Below are 22450 nucleotides of genomic sequence, written 5' to 3'. Positions count from 1 at the left end.
TGATTACATTCTTGTTGGTTCCCTCGTCCATTTAAAGCTGCAATCCATAGGCTAACTTTTATGTCCCACATGGGATTTGAGAGACCACATTTGACATTTCTTTAAGATTTATTTTTGGACTTTTTATGCCTTTATTATTGATAGGATAAGTAGGCTGACAGGAAATGGGGAGAGAGAGAGAGATGGGGAGAGACACGCAGCAAAGGCCGGGACTCGAACCCGCAACGTGCTAGCCTGTCAGGCTACATTGTAGCCTAGGTGCCCGGACCGCTACGCCAGCAGTCCAGGCCACATTTGACAGTTCTACCGCTCTCAGATCCAAGATACATTCCCGACTTGGCCAGGGGAGACATTGCAGTTATGACTATGAGCTTCAGTTTGTGGGTATAAGCTTCATACAGATTGGCTGTGATAATGATTTACTGTGCATATTCAAAAATGTAAGCAGCAGCTATACTACTTCAGACCATATGTATATATTTTTTTTTTACATTTTGGAAAAGAATAGCCAATTTGACATTGAGGTGCTCACAGAGTTTAGCTGCTCACTGCTCCTGTGTCTGTGAGCTGTGAGCTCAGGTCAAAGCTTCATCTGATGGGTCATTGTGCAGTCAGAGACCTTGATAACAGACATACGCTAATCCCATAATAACACATCCACCAAACTGCGTGTTAATCTAGGATAAGAGTGCCAATCAAATGATTAAAAATGTATGGCTGCAGCTACGCAACAATCGATGGATCAGATCTGGGAGGATTGATGGACTGGCTAAATGTGTGACATGTAAAATGCTCACATGGTTTTGGAGCACAGGAGGAGAGGGCATTGTGAGTGACACTGACTTGAAAGATCTTGGTGTAAATGTATCCATTCAGTGACTCTGAGAGTGTACAAATGTAACCAAAGGGAAATGGAAACTGGGTCCATTTGGTTACATTTGTAACACTCCCAGAGTTAAATTGACACTGAGGTGTTGACTGTTTATGATGCCCTATAGAGTGTCATTTTGAGGCTGTGCTTGGATATTATGCTTGAGACACAAAGAAGGCGTTAAACAGACACAATCTGTGCATAGATACTAATGTATAGGCCTTCCTTACTGTAAAGACAAGAGATGGGATATATGAGAGAGAGAGAGAGAGAGAGAGAGAGAGAGAGAGAGAGAGAGAGAGAGAGAGAGAGAGAGAGAGAGAGAGAGAGAGAGAGAGAGAGAGACTACCTGCACTGATAATGATGTGCTAAACAGTGTCTCTCATGCACGCTCGCACACGCGTACATTTAGACTACTTGGCAAACTTAGAGGGAGGGAAATCACATTGACTTCATTCATTCATTCATGCTTTCATTCATTCATTCATGCATTCATTAATTAATTAATTAATTAATTAATTAATATCTTGGGTGCAATTCTGTCCCCAAATAGGGTCTATAGGTCAATACACACACACACACACACACACACACACACACACACACACACACACACACACACACACACACACACACACACACACACACACACACACACACACACACACACACACACACACACACACACAGGCGCCACAGAAGCCTCTCTTCAACTCTTTTTTTTTTGGTGAATAGAGTAGAGTAGAGCGAGTAGGCTTTAGCAGGTTTATAAAAAGCCTCCTCGGGTAAAGTGTTTCACCAGACTGTCATCATTATGCAGACATGATGCACAACAACCCTGAAAACTGTCCCCAAAACATGTGTGTTTTTCTGTCCCAGTAGAGAGAAAGTCACAACAGCAGGGGGGCTGCAGAGCCACACACACACACACACACACACACACACACACACACACACACACACACACGCACACACACACACGCACACGCACACGCACCACAGGCAGTGCTTTGCATAAGGTTCACTTTGGCCTTACACGTTTTTCAAGGCACGTCCTCTACCTAAACATTGATTGAATATGAACAGTTTGCAAATAGTACAGTGGTACGATTATACAATGGTGAAAAGCCCTGAGGGCTTGTTTCCATTGTGGTCCTGTGTATTCAATTCATCAAGCCATTTGAAGACATACAAATTCAACTCTACAGTCATTTTTCATATCTTTTACTTTTACTGCACCTTGGAGAGAAAAAAAACAGGAGGAAAAATCTGGAGGAGAGAACGTAAAATCTAAAAAACTGTTCAGGAAAGGTTTAACATGCCAACATGTTTAGACAGATTTGTCAGGGACAATAAATGCTTAATTGATTTAAAAAGTAATACAGAAAATAGCCCATCTACAAGCTCACAATGCAATGCAATATCATGCAACACGTTGCATGTTATAGAAATCTGTTACAATGTTAAGGTCGATTTATTGATATTAAAAACTAAAAGAATACATTTAAAAAATGCTCTTCTCTATTAGGCTATTCGATTAATTGAAAAAGTAGCCTAATGGTCAGAACCTAGTCTTTTCAGTTGACATTATAAAGGCACATGCATGTGACCAAAGTGCCTAAAGAGTGACAGTGGAAGGCATCAATGTACACTGTGTGCCTTCATAGGGAGAAAGAGAGAGAGAGAGAGAGAGAGAGAGAGAGAGAGAGAGAGAGAGAGACAGAGAGAGAGAGAGACAGACAGAGACACAGACTGAGGGGGAGAGAGGGAGACAGGGAGAGAGAGAGAGAGAGAGAGAGAGAGAGAGAGAGAGAGAGAGAGAGAAGAGAGGGGGGAGACAGAGGGGGATACAGAGAGAGAGAGGGGGGCAGAGTGAGAGAGGGAGGAGGGGGGAGAGAGGGAGAAAGAGAGAGGGAGAGAGAGAGAGAGAGAGAGAGAGAGAGAGAGAGAGAGAGAGGGGGGGGGAGGGGGACAGAGAGAGAGGAGGGGGAGAGGGAAAGAGGGAGAGAGGGAGAAAGAGAGAAAGAGAGAGAGAGAGAGAGAGAGAGAGAGAGAGAGAGAGAGAGAGAGAGAGAGAGAGAGAGAGAGAGGAAAAAAAAGAAAAAGAAAATCAGAAGAAAAAAAGCTCAACGCCACGCCCCCTCCGTGGAGTAACCATGGCAAACGGCGCTGACGTCACAATGGAAGGAACGCCGTGTATAAGTAGTGAGAGCTGCACGGCGGCCAGCCTGATGCGTGAGTCCATGTGTGTGTCTGTGTGTGTGTTTAACAACACGTTACAAACACACAGGAAGAAAGAACAGAGAGACAGATAGAGAGAGAGAGAGAGAGGTGGGGGTTCCACGACATCCAAGAGAAGGGGTTTATCTTTTTAAAACATTTTTTTCTACGATTTTTCTACTTTAAACAGGGCTGAACCAGACCCTGAACCCACAGCAACATGGGAAGAGGAGTGAGTATTATTGTTTTTTTCTTCTATTTTTTTTTTTTTTTTTACTTGTTTGTGTCTTAAAAATGTAGTACTTTTAACAGACAGCCTGTGGCATCATGGCCATGATGTTGTGTTTAGGGGTTTGATGCAAAAACACTGCGGAATGAGACTTTTTTTTTTCTTTATTCAAACAAGTGGTGCATCAGATCTCTGACACTGGAGTTTAAAAAGACAAAGGTGAAATGATGGCAGAACTTTCTGCTTTGCAAGGAGTGTTTTCTTCTTTTTTTGGGAGTTTGATGATCAACCCTGAACCATGTGACCCTCCTCATCCTCATCATCCTCCTCATAGATCCATTTAAAACAACAACCACTTGTTTGAATATAAATAAAGTCTCATTCCGCAGTGTTGTGCAACAAAACCCTACAATAAACATTAGCCTTGGATGATGGTATAGATGTATATGTCATAGATGTATTTGATCGATTCTGACATTTGCATACCTTCAGTGGTGGAAAGATTACTCATTTTTTTTAACTTTAAGTAAAAGTATCGTGTTATGTAAAAATGTACATTGTAAAAGTCCATAATAAAAAAATAAAAAATCAAGTACAAAAGTTTTGGTATCAAAATGTACCTGAAGTACATTTCCGTACCAAAAGTAAAAGTACTCCTTATGCAGAATGTCCCATTTCACAAGTTTGCAAATGTATGAAATGTATATAGATCTTTTGAAAATAGCAGATCTACAAGCTCACAATGCGTGCATTGTGAGCTTGTAGATCTGCTATTTTCAAATGGCCAAAATGTAGTGGTTAGTAGGAAGTATGTTTTGTAATAATAATAAAAATGTACAAAGTAACTAAAGTTTTCAAATAATTGTAGTGGAGCAAAAGTGCAATATTTGCCTCTGAGAAGCAGTGGAGTAGAAGTATTGACATTTGGAAATACTCCAGTAAAGTAAAACAAAAAAACCCTCAAAATTGTGCTTAAGTACAGTACTTGAGTATATGTTCTTAATTACTTTACACCACTGACTGCATATCTTATCTATGAAAGTAAAAGTCAGACTCAATCAAATATGATTATATATTAATGAAAGGCTAGATGGTAGCAGACAGCCTCAACATGTTGTACAGTTGCATGGTGTTACATAACAGAGTCCAGATGCTTTCACATCAGCCTCCCTCGAGTCTCTTTTGGAGATCCGTTTCAGCTAGTGTGAACAGTGTTGCCACGTCCGCTTATTATAAGCGACTTTGGGCTTATTTTTCTGTGAGGTGGCTTGTTGTAAATATTGGTGGTTGTGTTTTTTTTTTGTGGCTTAATTGTTTCTAAAGTGTAAGTTGTTTATTTAGGCTTGCTTCCTAAATGTTTTAAACTCAAACATTTTCAAGTCAAGGACCCCCAAATTAATTTGTATCTCTCACAACATCTGGCAACAATGGCTATGAATGATCTGTGTTCCTCCAACTCAAAGCGGTTCTGGATCCTCCTTTTGGACCAAAGACTTTGGGTCCAAAAAGAGGATCCAGACTCGCTCTCTTTGACACGCAGGTAAAGAAAGACTTCGATCGGTTCTTTTAAGGGCTTGTCTTTGGCAACATTGTTGCTCTGATGGAGTGTGTGTGTGTGTGTGTGTGTGTGTGTGTGTGTGTGTGTGTGTGTGTGTGTGTGTGTGTGTGTGTGTGTGTGTGTGTGTGTGTGTGTGTGTGTGTGTGTGTGTGTGTGTGTGTGTGTGTGTGTGTGTGTGTGTGTACCTTTCCTCTTCTTGCAAGAATAGAATAAAAAGCACACATTGTAACCATTTCCAGGCTATTTTAGAGGTTTAATGATACTCACAGGCTGGAGAAGAGAGGACTGTTGATCTTGCATTTCTTATAGTTTTTTTTGTTGGTAATTCTACTTTAAAATGGGGATTTTAGTCTTTAAAAACGGAGGTGGATTTGGAGTGCGTGTGTTTATTGATTACACCCCCTCTTCCCCACACACACACACACACACACACACACACACACACACACACACACACACACACACACACACACACACACACACACACACACACACACACACACACACACACACACACAATGCATAATAACACACCATGCATGCACTGAATCCCTGCAGAGAAAAACCTGCATGAGATCCCACGGCTTTGCAGGAGTTCTTGCGCTTAATTAACTAAATCTTTTATGTTTGACTTTCTCTCTCTCTCGCCCCCAAAAATATTCCATTCATATGATTTATTTTCACCCACCGCCGGCATTTGAAAAAATGTTCATGGAAAATAATAATTTGACTTAATTATTGAAAGCCTGGCATGTCAGAAGAACAGGGCTGCCACTTTATTTATGTTCCCCATCCCTGCCCAGATGGCAGTTATCTTATCAGATCATTCCCAGATAAATTGAGATAATGTGTGTAAGGATTGTGTGTGAGTGTCATAATATTATTTAACTGTGGAGTAGGAGGTGGGGGCCACACCCTGCATGCATGCTGCGCACACCCTGGATAGATAGATAGATAGATAGATAGATAGATAGATAGATAGATAGATAGTACATTCTGCCTGGGAGCGAGGGATGGATGGATGGAGAGAGAGAATTGCTCATTCAGTCTCATTTTTCTTCCTCAACCTCAGTCTCTCACTCTCCCCCCCCCCCCCCTCTCTCTCTCCCCCTCCCCTCTCTTCCATATGTGGTGAGCCCAGCCCCCATCTCCTGTTCTCCGCCTGTCTCTCTCTCTCTCTCTCTCTCTCTCTGTCTGTCTCTATCTCCTGTGTTGTTGTTGTGGTGGTGAGCTGCTACACACTTCATTCTGATGTGATCCAGGTTCTTGGTCGTTTACCTGGGATGGATCCCATTGTTTCCTGAGCCACTTAGTACACACTTGTCTCACTGCATTCCATGCCTGTGATTAACTTGCTTATTGTAGGTGGCTCTGGATAGAGAGCGTCTGCTAAACGCCCTAATAGTGATTGTAATGGATGGATACATGACAGACAGACAGCGGTGGAGAGGGCATGTTAATCAGTGGGTGTGGAACAGCGAGGGGGCCAAATGCGTGCGTGTGTGTGTGGTGACTTACATACTAGGCATGTAGCCATTCACTCAACTCACTCAACGATTCGAAATCACGATACTAGGTTCATGATACGATTTTTCTTGATTTTTTTAAACACAAAATTAGTTTCCAGACAAATGAATCTTTTGTTTTTATTATTTCTCTTACACAAATCCAGTATTTTTTAATGTATTTTCTTTTTACAATACTGTGTTTTTTCTTATCCTCTTTTAAATACAGTAGTAAATTACTATAAACTTTTTTTAATATCAATTCTCTTACAAAGACCCTGTATCTTCTTTTATATCTTTTTTTTCTCCTGCTGTTTGAATCGATTTGAATAGATTTAGGATAAATCCTTACATGCCTACATACATACATACTGTACATGTCAGGTATCTACAAGCTCACAGTCACCTTTTGCAAAGTTTTAAACGATTTCTGCCTCTTAATGAAATGCCCAAAACGGACGCCAGGTTGGAAAGTGGTTCATCATCATTCCCAAACCTCCCACTGACACACGGACACAAGAAATATGCAAAACAATAGAGCGAGCAGATAGAGAGCGAGAGAGATGGAGAGCGAGAGATGGAGAGAGAGGTAAGAGTGGGTGATGGTTGGAAAGAGAGTGAGGAGAGGGATGGTTAGGGGGTGGGGCCTTGAGACAAGAAGGGGGGGGGGGGGGGTTCTGACACTAAACGGTAGGGTAGGCACCCGTTGCCGCATCGCCACCGCCCGTCTACTTAGAGAGAGGAGGAGGAGAAGAGTTTAGATGTGAGGAGAGGAGGTTTAACCATTCTTATAGGGGGTTCCAAATGGGCCAATAAAGGGTCTGTAACTCCGAGAGTGTACAAATGGAACCAAATGGACCCGTAAACGGGTCCATTTGGTTCCATTTGTACACTCTCAGAGTTATGGTGGTCCTTTTGGAATTTTAAAGCTTGAGAACCACCGGTATTTTAATAGTATAGCAGACGTGAAGTCCACACTCCAGCCTCTGACAGTGTAGAGATAAAACCTGGTTCCAGTGTTGGATCTGGTTCCTCCTGTTCCTCCGAATCCCAACCCTAGTGAGAGGAGATGAGGGTAGATGTGAGGAAAGGAGATGAGAGATGAGGTATAGATGTGAGGAAAGGAGAGAGGGGGGGTTATTATGTGCACTTTAGAATGGCGCTCCAAAGTGAATAATGGAAACCCAGTGTTTTCTACTCTGCCTCTCACAGGATGCTACAGTCGTCTAGTGAGTAGAAACCCTGAGCCCTGTTTGACTACAGAAGGCTGATTAACCCCTTAAAACCGGGAACGCATCTGGTTAACCACTTAAACCATTATTCTATACTTTGGCTATTCAAAAATAGCAGATCTACAAGCTCATAGTGCGGCACCGAGTGCCGCGATACGAGCTTGTAGATCTGCTATTTTTGAAAAAGTTGTGCACATCTTTGAATATGAATATTTTTAGAGCAATATGAACATTTTAAACTCAAATCTTTGCTTCCGGTGGGTCCCTGGAACAACATAGTTTGAGATGGGGGTCCGCCACCAAAATACATATAATTTTGGGGGTCCTTGACATGAAAAAAGTTTGATATTATAACATCACGTACGTTTTTTTTCAAAAAACTGTTAGGATTTAGAAGACATTTGTAGAATCACCAGAAGCAAAGATTTGAGTTAAAAATTTTTGCTTTAAAAACAGCAGATATACAAGCTCATAGCGGCACTCGATGCCGAGCTATGAGCTTGTAGATCTGCTATTTTTGAATAGCCCAAAGACATCTTAAAATGACACAGATGCGTTCGCGGATTGAATGGGTTAACTTAGGAGCGCTGTAGAAATCAACGGGCTATTCTCTTGTTACCCCCCCCTCCCCATTGTGGAACAGGAAGTGTTCCTCTCAGCGGTCGGTCCACGTGGGAAATGGGACGAGGGAGAATGTGTTTGAATGCATGTCGGCAACGCTCCATTAAACTTGGCTGAGAGATTGGGAATTCGTTGGGGGGGGGGGGGGGGGGGGGGGCATTATCTTTTTTTTCACGCTGCATAAAATCCCATCTCGTTTCCTCTCCCTCCCTCTCGCCACCTCTTTCCTCATCTCCTCTCTTCTTCCTCGGACCGCCCACCCCTTCGCGTTGTCCTCGATTCCTCCCTCCTCTCCTCTCTGGATAGGTTCCCCACCCTGTTGCTCCACCTAAAGCAGGTTTGAGGAACACCCCCCCACACCCCACCCACCTCCACAGGCTCCCCTGGGACGGGGTGGGTGGGTTTCTCTCTCTGTCGATCTACCGCTCTCCCCCATCCATCCATCTATTCATTTCACTCTCTCTTTCTCTCTCTCTCTCATTCTCCTTTTTTTCCGTCCCTCTATAGTCTGTCTCCTCAACATAATTTATGCTTATACGAGGCCGTTGTGGCCCTTTTTTTTTTCAGTTAGCGCCTTGGCTCATGTGAGGAAGCATAAAATGAGCCTCTCTGCTTTTCTATTCTACCCCCACCTCTCTCTTTCTCTCTCTCTTTCTCTCTCTCTCTCCCTCTCTCTCTCTCATTCTGAGTATTGAACATTCTTCCTGCACTGGCAGTCACTGTGCGTTAGCCAGGCCTTTTGTCACATTGCACCCCCAGCCCCCCCCCTCCACCCCACCCCCATACCAATCACTGTGACAGAGAACATGCCGTGCCCCCCACCTCTCTCTCTCTCTCTCTCTCTCTCTTCACACTCTGTCGCTCATGCCTCTCCCCCTCTCGCTGATATGTGGTCTCCAACCACCCATCGACTCGCATTATTTCTTCCTTTTGAATTTTTAAGTCTCTCTCTCTCTCTCTCTCTCTCTCTCTCTCCACACACCTTCGAAGCCCACTTTGTGAACCCCCGAAGTGTGGCAGATCTACAAGCTCACGACGCGTCGCAGCGCAACTCGTCGTGAGCTTTATAGATCTGCTTGCTTCTCTCTGGCGCGCAAAAAGGTATAAATTAAGCATACTGATCTCTTATTTATGCTATCGCTCGCTTGCGTTTCTCTTTCTTTAATTATATCTTCCTTTCTCTCGGTCTCTCTCTCTCTCTCTCTCACAAATTGTGCATTTGCTGTCAGAAATAGTTATACGTCCATGCGGGAAAGGTTAGCTTGGGATAAACTTTTGAAGCAAATGGCAGCAATATTCCAATGTTTTGTGTATTTAAAGGTAGTTGCTCTGTTTGTATGGACTGTAACTGTACAGTATTTCAATGTACTGAGATCACTTGGTGTGGACAGTGCAGGATTACACACATCTCTCTCTCTCTCTCTCTCTCTCTCTCTCTCTCTCTCCCCCTCACTTTCTCTCCGTCGCTCTCGCTCTCTCCCTCACTCTCTCCCTCACTCTCTCACTCTCTCCCTCCCTCCCTCCCTCTCTCTCTCTCTCTCTCCGTCCCCTTTTGGCCGAGCGGCTCCAGCCGTGTGGTTTTCTTTCCGTTGCTCCGTATGTCTTTGAGCTTCCGCTGGCAGCCTGTTATTCAGGCAAACTACAACGTTCAACATCCAAGGAAACCACATGTTACTGTTGCTGTTTTTTTCCCCCCTTTTCATTCTTTTATCATCCTTTTTTTTTTGGCGTTGCTTTCTGTCTTTTTCACTTGTCGGCCCCACCCAACCGAGGAGAAAAAATGTAGAAAAAATGCAAGCATGAAGAAAAATCCATAATCCATCAGAAAGATATCCATAAGAAACGTCTTGTAGCCACTGGAACCCATTAAAGGGATAGTTCACCCCAAAATGGCTTTTCTTCTATTGATTACACACCCCATGGAGACTTGAATTCATGGATTTGTTTTGTTTTTTGTCGCCGCCCCCCAGAATAGGGATGCAGGGGTTCAAGTGGTTAACCATGGCTACTGTCAGACATTAGGCAATGCTGCCCCAATGAATCATGGGAGAAGAATGTAGCCCTGTGTGAGCCCTTTTCGGCAAGCTGTGCGAAGGAGTATAGATTAACCTTAAACTATAAATCGTCTGTCGGGTGGGAAACCTCATCCAAACTGTTACTTTTCAGAATTCAAAATTCAAAAGCAGCAGATCGACAAGCTCAAAATGTGTCGCTTCATTGCGTTCATGAGAAGAATCGGACATATGGATGTACGGAAAACACACCCAAGCCTACTTCACAAAAGTGTAAAGTAATATAGGATCCTCCAAAAATCAATAATTGTCCGATTATATTAAAGGAGTAATTCACCCCAAAAATTACTTATTTTCTATCAATCACACAGCCCTTTTTTGTTTTATGTGGCATTTCTGAGGCAATAATTTGATGACCGGGTGGCTGCCTAACGGAGACTCCGCCGGCATTGACAACATACTGGTGTGTGTTTGCATATTTTAGCCCTTTCGACGACAAATCTCTAGGTCGTCCTCAGACGAGCCCTCCTCCATCGTTGCTTCCTGTCATCCCGGTTCTCCATACGTCTGACCAGTTTGTTGGTACTTACGCTCCTGCATCATTCTTGTGTACATCCACGTATATTAACCCATTTAGGGCGGGAAGTGGGAACCCCTATTTGTAACTATACCTTTCAGGACGGGAACCCCTTTTGGGGTTCTTGTTGCCATGTACAGTATATAGCAACATGCATTTGTTGTAATTTTTGAATACATCGTTTTTCAGAAAACTTAGGTCAGGATTTAGAAGGCGTTTTCAGAATCGGCCTCGGGTCTAAATGGGTTAACTTACAATATATTACTGTTTTTATCGTATTCCAAAGCACATCATTTCATTTTGCTGGGCAAAACATGTTCAATGGGCTACACTCTGCAGAAAACACTGGGATTTGTTATTGTGCCCGGAAGCAGTTGATGCGATTGCTGGTCCCGCTCAGATGACATTCAGTTTATCGCCCAGGGAAGGTAACCATCCATAAAAACAAATTGGTGTTACAACGAAACATGACAACAGACCAGGGTTTTGTTCAGTCATTTAAAATGACAATTAGGCTACAGTGTATCCATCTCATTTGCATGCAATCTGCACCAGTGAAATGGACAGTATTAGTGTTTGTTTTTTTGCACAGCGAAATAGACTCCTTTGACATAAAAACACAGACACACATGTTGTCTTAAGCCAGTGTTCCCTCTCTCCAGTCCAAAAGACGGCAAATAAATTGACATTTTTCGTAACCCATTAAGTGGATTTAGAATTCTATAAGTAAACGGGTGCCACGTGAATTGTGAAGTTTTTTTAAAAATCCACTGAAGTTAATTCACCCTGGATGGAAAATGGGAATCATGTAACGGGGCAGTTCAGTCCATTTTGTTCTGCCCAATGTGCCCATCAACATGTTTGGGGTGTACCGCTGGGTCCCCTGGAAGTGAGAGCACTTGGTACATTCATTCAGTCTGTCTTTCATTCATTCATTCATTCATTTATGCAGACTTCCATTCAGGACTCAGGAGTCTATTCATTCAGCCTAGCATTCACCAACTCCAGGCTGTTCTTTTCCTTCCACCTAATGATGTGACGCGCATTAAAAATGAATTAACTTTCTGGACGAACTGTTACTGCATGTTCTGAATCACAACGAGTGGACCTTTATTTCAGGACGGGTGTTTCAGGTCACTTTTTATTCTGGGGGTTTTGTACAGAATCCCTGACTTTCAAGTCAAAAATGTAAACGCAAATGTTTTCAAAATATTAAAATAATAACTAACAATTAATAACAATTAATAAATAATAATTAATTTTTTTCCGGCCCTGATTTTTAGTGCTTGCAAGACTTGCAACGCGTGGAGTTGTGATAAAACCACTTTCAACGTGGTGACGGACATTATTTTTGCCATGCCGTCGGTGAAACATTATTAGCATCTTTCTTTTCATTCATTTAAAAAAAAAAAGAACATGTCTACAAGCTCACAAAGAAAATTCAACTATTCAAAGAAAAGTTCCAAAAGGTTTCGAGCGGCTAACGTAGCAAAACTGCAAGCTCACAACAACGTTCCGCGATGTGATCAGCAATTTCCACTTTGTCGTACACAACAAGTATTACTGTAGGGCTCAAGAGGTTAATTTGCCAGGGTTTCTCTCCTCTGCATTGCCAGCGAACGGGCATCTAGCGCCCAGGAAGCGGTTGAACAACGGGCGGCATTGATTCAAACCATCGGCTTTTGTTTGTGTTCCAAATGGAGCTGAAACTCATTACAGGACGTGGCAGGAGTGTTAAACACACTTTGATGGAAATGAACGCAATGCAAAGGAAAACAAAAGAGGGATGGAGAGAGTGAGAGAGGAGGATGAGGAGGAGGAGGCCAGGAAGGAGAGAAGGGGAATGGGAGAGAGGAGAGGAGAGGAGGGGTCGGTTCACGTGACCGCCCCGTCCATTCACATAATCTCAAGAGGTGGGGCTATGGTCGTTGGTAGCAACCGGACAAAGTCCCAGGGAACGCGTGTGTGTGTGCGTGTGCGTGTGCGTGTGCGTGTGCGTGTGTGTGTGTGAGGACCAAACGTCCCCACAAGTACAGTTGAATTTGCGAAATGGTTACTTTGTGGAATACAATACATTTATGTAAACTCTATGCCATAACAACTCTATGGCATAGAGTTAGACTTATGATTAGGAAAAGATTCAGGTTGAGGTTCTAGGATTTGGTATTAGACTTTTAGAGGTTAGGTGGTTGCGTGGTTAGATTTATAGGTGATTGCACGCCTGCTGTGAGCTTGTAGATCTGCTATTTTCTTAGGGTAGAAATGGCAACGACAAAAAAAAAGGGTAAACACAATTTACCTTCCTAAAATAGTTTGATGTCCTCTCAAGTATAGTAATACAAACGTGTGTGTGTGTGTGTGTGTGTGTGTGTGTGTGTGTGTGTGTGTGTGTGTGTGTGTGTGTGTGTGTGTGTGTGTGTGTGTGTGTGTGTGTGTGTGTGTGTGTGTGTGTGTGTGTGTGTGTGTGTGTGTGTGTGTGTGTGTGTGTGTGTGTGTGTGTGTGTGTGTGTGTGTGTGTGTGTGTGAGATATCATGGTTGAATGGGCAGCTTGTGTATTATCTGCCACCAAGAGGAATGACTATTCACAGGAATTCAGGCTGGCGTGTGTGTGTGTGTGTGTGTGTGCGCACACGACTGTGCATACGTGTGTGTGTGAGTGCACACGTGTGTGTGTGTGTGTGAGTGCACACGACTGTGCATACGTGTGTGTGTGTGTGTGGGAGAGAGAGGGCTTTAAAATATGCATCCGCTTGACCGGCTGTTCCTTGTGATGTTTGTTCGGGCCTCAGGACCTTGTTTTCTCAGCAGAGAAAGACGGGAGAGCGAGAGGTGGGGGGTGGATGGAGAGATGGAGAGACGGGGAGAAGGAGAAGAGGGGGGTTGAGAAAGAGCATGAGATCCCCACTGTCGGGGTTAGATCTTAGCTGAGCTCTCTCGCTCGGTCTCTCGCTCTCTCTGTGTCTCTCTCTCTCTCACTCTCTCTGTGTCTCTCTCTCTCACCAATTCTGTTCTTCTCATTTTCTCTCCTGCACTGTCAAATACTTTTCCGTTCTCTCTCTCCCCACCTCTCTCTCCCTCTGTTGCTCGCTCTCGCTCTCTCTCGCTCTCGCTCTCTCTCGCTCTCGCTCGCTCGCTCTCTCTCGCTCTCTCGCTCTCTCTCTCTCAGTTACAATGTCATTTGGTTTTCTCTGACGAATTGACAGAATATAAATTCGACTGACCCATACGGCTTTCATTTGTATGCTCTCAAGAGTTAAATGAATACTGATGATTTTTACAGTGAGAGATTGTTTTTTTTCACAGTGTACTGTAAGTGGAGAAGCTGCAGAGAGCGTTTCTCTCATCTCACCATCACAGTTGGCCTCCATTCACTGTCGGTTCATATTGTGGTTCTTCTGCCACTTGCTGTCTGTCTGCTTCCAGGATTTCACTCTTGAAGAGATCGTGCAACACACCAGTGGTTCTCAACCTTTTCGGAACGCAGCCCCACAAAAGAATCATATTCGAACTGGGGACCCCCCAAAATTATCATATTGGAACGGGGGACCCCCCACCCTGACACGCACTTGGAATTGTAGGAGTTGAGGCAATACATTCAGTGTGACTAGTCGGTTCCACAGATACGTGTAGCAGATCTACAAGCTCACAACGCCTTGCGTCTTTTTTTCTTTTCTTTCTTCCTTTCTAAACGTATCAAAAAGGTCTTAAAAGCCCTTAAAATGTCACTTCACCCCCACCATTTAAAAAGAAAAATCCACTGCACTACACAACTCTTCTTGTTAAAAATAATTGTGGAGAAATTAAAAGCTTTTTCGTCGTCAGTATGTACTCAAGTGAATACAAAAGTACAAATTATGAAGTGCATTTTTAATATCAATGCATTGCTGTATTGTAATGTTTAAAATGTCCCCAAAAGAAAACAACATAGTGAAAGAATTGCAGATCTACAAGCCAAAAAATGTACTTATTTACAGTACTCAAGTAAATGTACGGTACTTAGTTCTACTGTCCACCACTGCTTTGCGTGCATCACTGAAGAGAACGTGAGTTGACCCCAGAACCGTCAGGGGTCGTGAAGAACTGAACTCTGGCCAGTGTAAATCTTTAACGGAGTGAAACATCCAGCGGTGCAGGGGAACTGAATGATTTATGAAAGGCCTGTTGAGAATAGCTGTTAACTATGGTTGTAAGTAGACTGTCTTCCAGAGAAACGGGCTCATTCAGTACTCTGACAGTAACGTTGCTCTGCATTTCGGGGTCAGTCAGAGGCCATTTTTACAGTATATATCAATTGCCTTGTATTCGGGGAAAGTAAGGGGGGGGGGGGTATTTTCTTAAACAATTAAGCCCTTTATATTTTGTCGTACGGCAAACGGCTAAAATAGCTTATCTACCATTCTAACTCAGAATAAAACTGATTTTACAAGCTCAATACATAATACAGTTGTGAGCTTGTAGATCGAGGGGGGGGGGCATGGATTCTCTCTCACCCCCCAAAAAAATCCAGCCCTGACCATCGCTGAGGTCTGATGTACCTTCTCCTTGATGTGGTGGAGTGTCCAGCATAACTAAAAGGGTGTTATGTCAATTAGCCAAAATAACAGATCTACAAGCTCACAAAATGTCGCATCGTGAGCTTGTAGATGGGCCATTTTCGCCGACCGTTCATCCAATTATTTCCCAAATATTCATCCATTTGTGGCAAATGTTTGCTTGTTATTATCGCCAGGGTTAAAGTGTTAATTTATTTTTATAATGAATACCCACATGAAATGGCCGCCACTAAATTTGCAGTTGCATACATGAGCTGAATATATGTAGTTCTCTCTTTCTCTCTCTCTCTCTTTCTTTCACCCCTCCCCCACCCACCTTTCTCTCTCTCTGCTTCTTCTCGCTGTCTGTCGATATGTCTCTCTCTCTCCTGGGTTAATGTGTGAACACCTCTGATCCTTGTACCAGTTGAATTATATATGAGAGGTAACTGCTATTTGATTTAGGCTTCTAGTGTTGCAGTCTCCTGTTACTGCCTGTCCACACACACACACACACACACACACACACACACACACACACACACACACACACACACACACACACACACACACACACACACACACACACACACACACACACACACACACACACACACACACACACGCAGACGCAGCCTCCCATACACCACACATTCATTACACAGGCATTCATCACAGCAGACACGGCTGATAAGAAGTGTGACACACACACACACACACACACACACACACACACACACACACACACACACACACACACACACACAGGACAGATAATGTGGAAGGGCGGATGTGTCTGTCTGTCACACTGACCGTTGACATGAGAGAGAAGGAGAACAGTGTAGTTCTACTAAGGATGGAGAACAGTTAGCCTAGCCTAGACTAGCTCAGTGTTTTGATTGTATTTTTTATTTTATTTCAAAGACTCCCATAATGTCTCAAATATTTAAACAAATTTGCACAATAAAAAAAAAGTAGCCAAATAGCCCATTGACATGTTCACAACAATTCGTACAGTCTCAGAGTTACAGATCTGTAAGGGTCCATTTAGAACCCCCTAAAGGAATACCTTGAGGGTCCCTGGACCCAACCTTTGAGAACCACTGGCCTAGTTACACCTGGCTCTAGCTAGGCAAATGCTTAAGTTTCCAGCATTTCTCCAACCTGGACTTGAAGAGTGTTGTTGTCACGATATCTATGGACCAAAATGTCAATGTTCTGTGTCACCGTGTCATGTTTTCACTAAAATAACCCTGTTACATGGGCATGTAATGGCATGATTAAAATCGATTCAAACTGGTGACAATTTAAATTGATTTGATAAAAAATGTATCGCGATGCAAACAGCAGAGGGCGCGTACAAAAAAAGAATACAATACAGGATCTTTGTAAGAGAATTCATAAAAAAATTAGTTTTCAGTCATTCGCTACTGTATTGTTAAGGGAAAACAGTATTGTAAAAGAGAAGCAAATGCTAGATTTGTGTAAGAGAAATACAAATAAAAAAGATTTTTCGGTCATTTGTCTGGAAAATAAATTTGTGTTTATCGTGAACAACAGTATCGTGACTTGTATGGTGAGTTGAGTGAATCGTTGCATGCCTAATGTCACACAATGCAACAACTTACTGAAATCAGATGTTTGAGTTTGAACTACATGAACCCTAGCATCCCATCATGTTCTGGGCATGTCATGATAGGCAAACCATTGTCCCTTGTTGAGAGCTTGTAAGATCGGCTATATGGTCAGTGGGGAGATTTAGAGGACAACAGTTGTGGGCCTAGTAACAGACCTCTGGTGGACTCCAGACAACAAAGTAAGCTTATATAGGAGTTGTTGTGAACATGTACTTGGGCTATTTGGCTACTTTTAATTGTGCACATTTTGTTTAAATATGAGAGACAATGACATTCCCAAAATAGGTACGCCATTTGGTTAAACTGGCACAATAATCTTATGAATTGAATTGGGAGAAGTATATATCGTCTCTGTCGGGTGGAAACCTCATATTTTCAAAACTGTTACTGTACTTTTCAGGATTCAAATTGCAAACCGTCAAAAGTAGCAGATCTACAAGCTTGCGGATCCGCTACTTTCGATGCTTGTGTGTGACACTGTAGTATGATCAAGTAGGACGTTAATTTGCGGGGGAAAAAAACATAAAAAAATTAGAATATGGAGATGAGAGGTTTCTGTCCGACAGCAACAATATTTTGAAATGGACAACCTGCTGCACCCTGGCTGCCCCCCCGCTGTGTGAACTATGGTCTATGGACCTAGAAATGCTGTCTCCTGTAGTGCAGGAACATAGTCACCAGTGTTGCCATGTGTGCTTATTATAAGCAGTTTTGGGCTTGTTTTTTCTGTTACGTGGCTTGTAAATATAGGTAGGTGCTTATTTGGGCTTGCTTCCTAATGTCGTTTAAATCAGTGGTTCACTGGTTCTCAAATATTTTCATGTATTTGTCCCCTCCCATTTGAAAATATTATTTGCCTTGTACAAGATTTTTGTTGTTAAAATGTTTGTTGTGTAAAATTCCACTTTTTTCCAACATTTTTGCAACATAGATTGGTGAAGCAATAGGAAGCGGCGCTGGAATCCAACCGCCTGGGTTTGGATCCGCCCTTCAAGACCATCGATAGGGCTCGCTCTTTCAGGCTAGACTGCAGTTGGCTCATGTCTGCTATTAGTTCTACTTAATCACAAGCATGCCTTCAGCAGATTGTGTGTCTTAATTTACATTCCCAGAGGTATTTTGATATTTTCCGCAAACCAAACATCTTGTGTATGAATGACTGGTGATGACATTCTCCAAGGATCTCTCTAAGGCATGAGCTAATTTTTCTTTTCTTTTTTTGATGAGGGAGGGGGCTTATACAGTGAATGGACTTTTTTTTGCGTTTATTACACAAGATAAAGGCATGTCCTGCAACGAGTTCATCACCGGTGTCAGCCTCGGCAGCTCTCGCCCAAAATGTGTTCAACTTACACCAAACCACATGTGTACGCACACACACTCACGCGCGTGTGCGCTTGTAGATCGGCTATTTCAGCTGAATATCCACATGCCCACACAATAGGGACGCTAGGGGTTCATGTGGATAATTCATTTGGCATAAAGTGATGTTGGACACTGGTAGAACATTGGGTTGTATAGCTTGCGCCAACAAGTTTCAGGACAAGAGAACAATAAAAACACAGTTTCGGACAGCAATGCTGCCTTTGGCAGGGTTAGCTCATCAAAAACGGTGTGTCAGGTGATGATACCTATAAGTAAAGATATTGTGGAGTCGGAGTGCAACTCGACGCTCATGTCTGTGTTGTGTAATTATTTCCTATAGTACGAAACTCAACGGTGAGTCTTGACAAATTTCATATGTGCAAATGCACAGTGAAAATACACCTAAACAACTAAACGATTATTTAACAGGGAAACGTTTTAAGTTTCTCCCAAAGTTGGTTCCTTCCTTTTCTTTATGTAAAGCGACTTTGGGTACTTAAAAGCTCTATGTAAATCTGAGCTTGTATTCATTTTACTGTATGGTAGAAAGAGACAGGTTGGAAGGTAGGCAGAGAAAGGGTATGAAACATGAGACAGCTTAGCTGCTGAGCTCAAACTAATATTGAGTAGATATTTTACTATTAGCTCACTTTCTGCTCTTTTTTGACGACAAAGGGTTAACCCAGAACCTCCCATAACCTGAACCAATGAAGTTCTGTAATTTTTTTTTTGTTTACGTTTTTCTTTTTTGGCAGAAAAAAAAGTGTTGGTGCTACCTCCTATGCAGGGCCCAAATTAGATTCTTAGAACCTTATCTGAAACCGAGCCATAGCTTATGGAAATAAATCCTTTGTTTCCCATCGGTGGGAGTGTTTCTGTGAAGACGAAAGGCAGCAGAGATTCAGTTGAACTCACTTTTTGCTTAGGAATACCATGGATAATTATTACACAGTGAATTGAAAATAGTAAAAACATTTTTCATTAAGTGTGACTGTGGTATGGTGATTATGACTAATGGTGCCATTGCTTTCCCCAGTGATGTGTGGAACTCTGTCCATCTACATTGTTGCTGAGCCTCCATGACGTTAAACTGGTGCACTGAGGCCTGTCTTAACCCATGAAGACTGGGAACGCATGTGTGTCATTTTAAGATTTCCTTGGCTATTGAAAAAATAGCAGATATACAAGCTCATTGCGCGGGCTATGAGCTTGTATATCTTTTTAAAAGCTAACATTTGTAACTCAAATCTTTGCTTCTGGGGGTCCCTGGAACTAAATATTTGGAGATGGGCGGTCCGCGGACAAATGCATATCATTTTGGGGGTCCTTGACATGAAAGGTTTTGAGAACCACTGATATAGCTATAGGTTTTTCAGAAACCTGTTAGGATTTAGAAGACATTTGTAGATGCGTTCCCGGATTTAATCATTTAATCTAACACTGCCACGGAAAAGTGCCATGTTCAACAACATTTCTTTTTCTCCAAATGAATGAAAACATTTTGTTTTTGTTGCACAGCAGTTTTCCAGCATACATGTTGTACTGATGAGGTTTTCCTATTTTTCTCATTTTTCCTCCTCCTCCTCCATTCCCTCTCTCTCTTCCACTCTCGTGTTTCCACTCTTTCAGGACGGACGTGAGCAGTATGAGCTGGCGGCGACCTCGGAGCAGGGAGGCAAGAAGAAGGCCAAGGGCAAGAAGAAGGAGAAGGACATGGACGAGTTGAAGAAGGAGGTGGACATGGTGAGTCCACCACGTCTCTCCCTCTGTTCAGGAACACACATGTCTACAACATATCGTTGCTGTCGGGCAGAAACCTCTTATCTCCATATTTAAACGTTTAGTTTTTTTTCTTTCGTAATTTAACGCCCCTACTTGATCCACAAGCTCGAAAAGTGTTCAAGTTCAGCTCAAATATGATTCTTTTGGGGGGTCCCAAGTTCAAATATGATTATTTTGGAGAGTCCTCTCTGTGTGGAGTTTGCATGTTCTCCCTGTGTCCCCTAGGGTAGGTACCCTCACAAAAAACATGCTTTAATCCTGGTCTCTATACTGCCTCCCCCTGGTCAGCTGGGGCGCCTGATGGAGGGGAAAGGAACTGGTTCGAATAACGTGTTCCTTCCACGCGCTACGTCCAACCAGGGAAACTCCCCTCTGTCAGGTGATAAGAAGCGGTCTGCTCACTCCTCATGCATTGAAGGAAGCATGAGCTCAGTTCAGGGCTCTCCCCAGGCTGGCAGAGGGAGACTAGCGCCCAGGATTACAGCTTAGGCAGTTGAGGGAGGAAAGAAATGGGTTACACAAATCGTGGGATAAAAAATAAATATATATATTGTTTTGGGTTTCATGTCCTGAAAAGGTTACGAACCACAGTAGAGGGGGTATGGCAGAGATGGCTGTGTGAACCTCCGTGGTCGTGACGCTCTCCTCCCGGTCAAACTCCTGGCTGTCAGGCGAACAGAAGAGGCCAGTGACTCATGTGCGTTGAAAGAGACGTGCGGTTGTCAACAAAACACGTTGTCCCCAGGAGGAGGACAAACGGTGACAGTTGGCAGCCACGGGAACCACAGAACACTCAAAGGGGGAGAGCTGGCAACCGCTAAATTGGGAGGAAAAAACGAAAAGAGATGTTTGTTTTTGAGAGAAAAGGGTTAGACTGAATGCCGCTGGGATTTTTCGGCATCAGCGCACAACAGAAGAACTGTGCGACGCACAGACTGCCGCATGCATACACAACACAGTAACAGATCGGGACACGCGCACGTGCGCACGCACGCACACACACACACACACACACACACACACACACACACACACACACACACACACACACACACACACACACACACACACACACACACACACACACACACACACACACACACACACACCAGTGGTGTAAAGTAACTAAGTACATTTACACAAGTACAATTTTGAGGTATTTTTACTTTACTGGGGTATTTCCAATTTTCAGTACTTTATTTCAACTCCACTACATCTCATCATCAGCCCTACATTATATACATTTTGGCCATTTGAAAATAGCCAATCTACATGCTCACAATGTGTCGTGATGTGACACATTGTGAGCTTGTAGATCTGCTATTTTCAAAAGATTTTTATACATTTGAAAACTTGAAATGGGACATTCTGCATAATGATTACTTTTGGTACTTTAAGTACATTTTGATGCCAATAGCCCAATACCTTTCTACTTTTAGTCAAGTACATTTGGAATTCCGGACTTTTACTTGTAACAGAGAATTTCTACATTACAGTATTGATACTTTTACTTAAGTAAAACATTTGAGTACTTTTTCCACCACTGACACACGCACACGCACACACACACACACACACACACACACACACTCACACACACACACACACACACACACACACACACACACACACACACACACACACACACACACACACACACACACACACACACACACACACACACACACACACACACAGATGGATGCAAGGTGCTAAGGTGTTATTTTCTTCTTGTTTTTCTGTGTCGTGACAGGATGATCACAAGCTGACCCTGGACGAGCTCAACCGCAAATATGGGACGGACCTCAACAGGGTGAGTGTGGGAGAGAGAGAGGGAGAGAGAGAGAGGTTATAAATACATGACATGTGTGTGTTTATGGAAACATTGTAAGACACAGAAGCAGATGGACCCTCACGGGTCCATTTGGTCCCACTGTCGGAGTTAAATTAACACGGAGGATTTTGCTGTGTAGGAACTCACAGGTTTCTTCCAATGTGGAGCATCTGTTGATCAAAGAGAGAGACGCGCGCACACACACACACACACACACACGCACACAAGCGCACACGTGGGAGCCTCACATCCTATATGCTAATGTCCATGCAAGATGGATTGAGGAGAATGCTTGATCAGTGCCTCCAAACCAGGGTCCAAAGTGTGTGTGTGTGTGTGTGTGTGTGTGCGCGCGCTCATGCACACGGGTGCAGCTGTGAATAATTTCATAGCAGCTGAGCAGCAGCCTGGTTTTCAACGAGTGTCTCCTCCCCTATCTCCTTTCTCCTTCTTTTCCCTTCCTCTCTTCTCTCA

General features: G+C 43.1%; 1 protein-coding gene across 3 annotated transcripts in view; it reads left to right on the top strand.

Annotated features, from left to right (window-relative positions):
• The first annotated feature begins 3143 nt into the window (after window positions 1-3143).
• Window positions 3144-22450, top strand: part of LOC311040338 (sodium/potassium-transporting ATPase subunit alpha-1-like) — a 46041-nt gene continuing 26734 nt past the window's right edge. Inside the window, exons 1-3 of one of the 3 annotated variants that reach the window (XM_084050555.1) lie at window positions 3144-3323; window positions 19990-20103; window positions 21896-21955. In XM_084050555.1, the coding sequence (XP_083906681.1) occupies window positions 3312-3323; window positions 19990-20103; window positions 21896-21955 (186 nt within the window). In that variant the 5' untranslated portion in view covers window positions 3144-3311. The remainder of the gene's footprint in view (window positions 3324-19989; window positions 20104-21895; window positions 21956-22450) is intronic. The other 2 variants (XM_084050557.1, XM_084050556.1) reach the window with 2 other exon arrangements.

The sequence above is a fragment of the Gymnoscopelus microlampas genome (assembly GCF_963454915.1).
Source record: "Gymnoscopelus microlampas genome assembly, chromosome: 24".
NCBI classification, from domain to species: Eukaryota; Metazoa; Chordata; class Actinopteri; order Myctophiformes; family Myctophidae; genus Gymnoscopelus; species Gymnoscopelus microlampas.
Note: the sequence above shows the minus strand (reverse complement) of the source record. Positions and strands in the feature narration are given on the sequence as shown.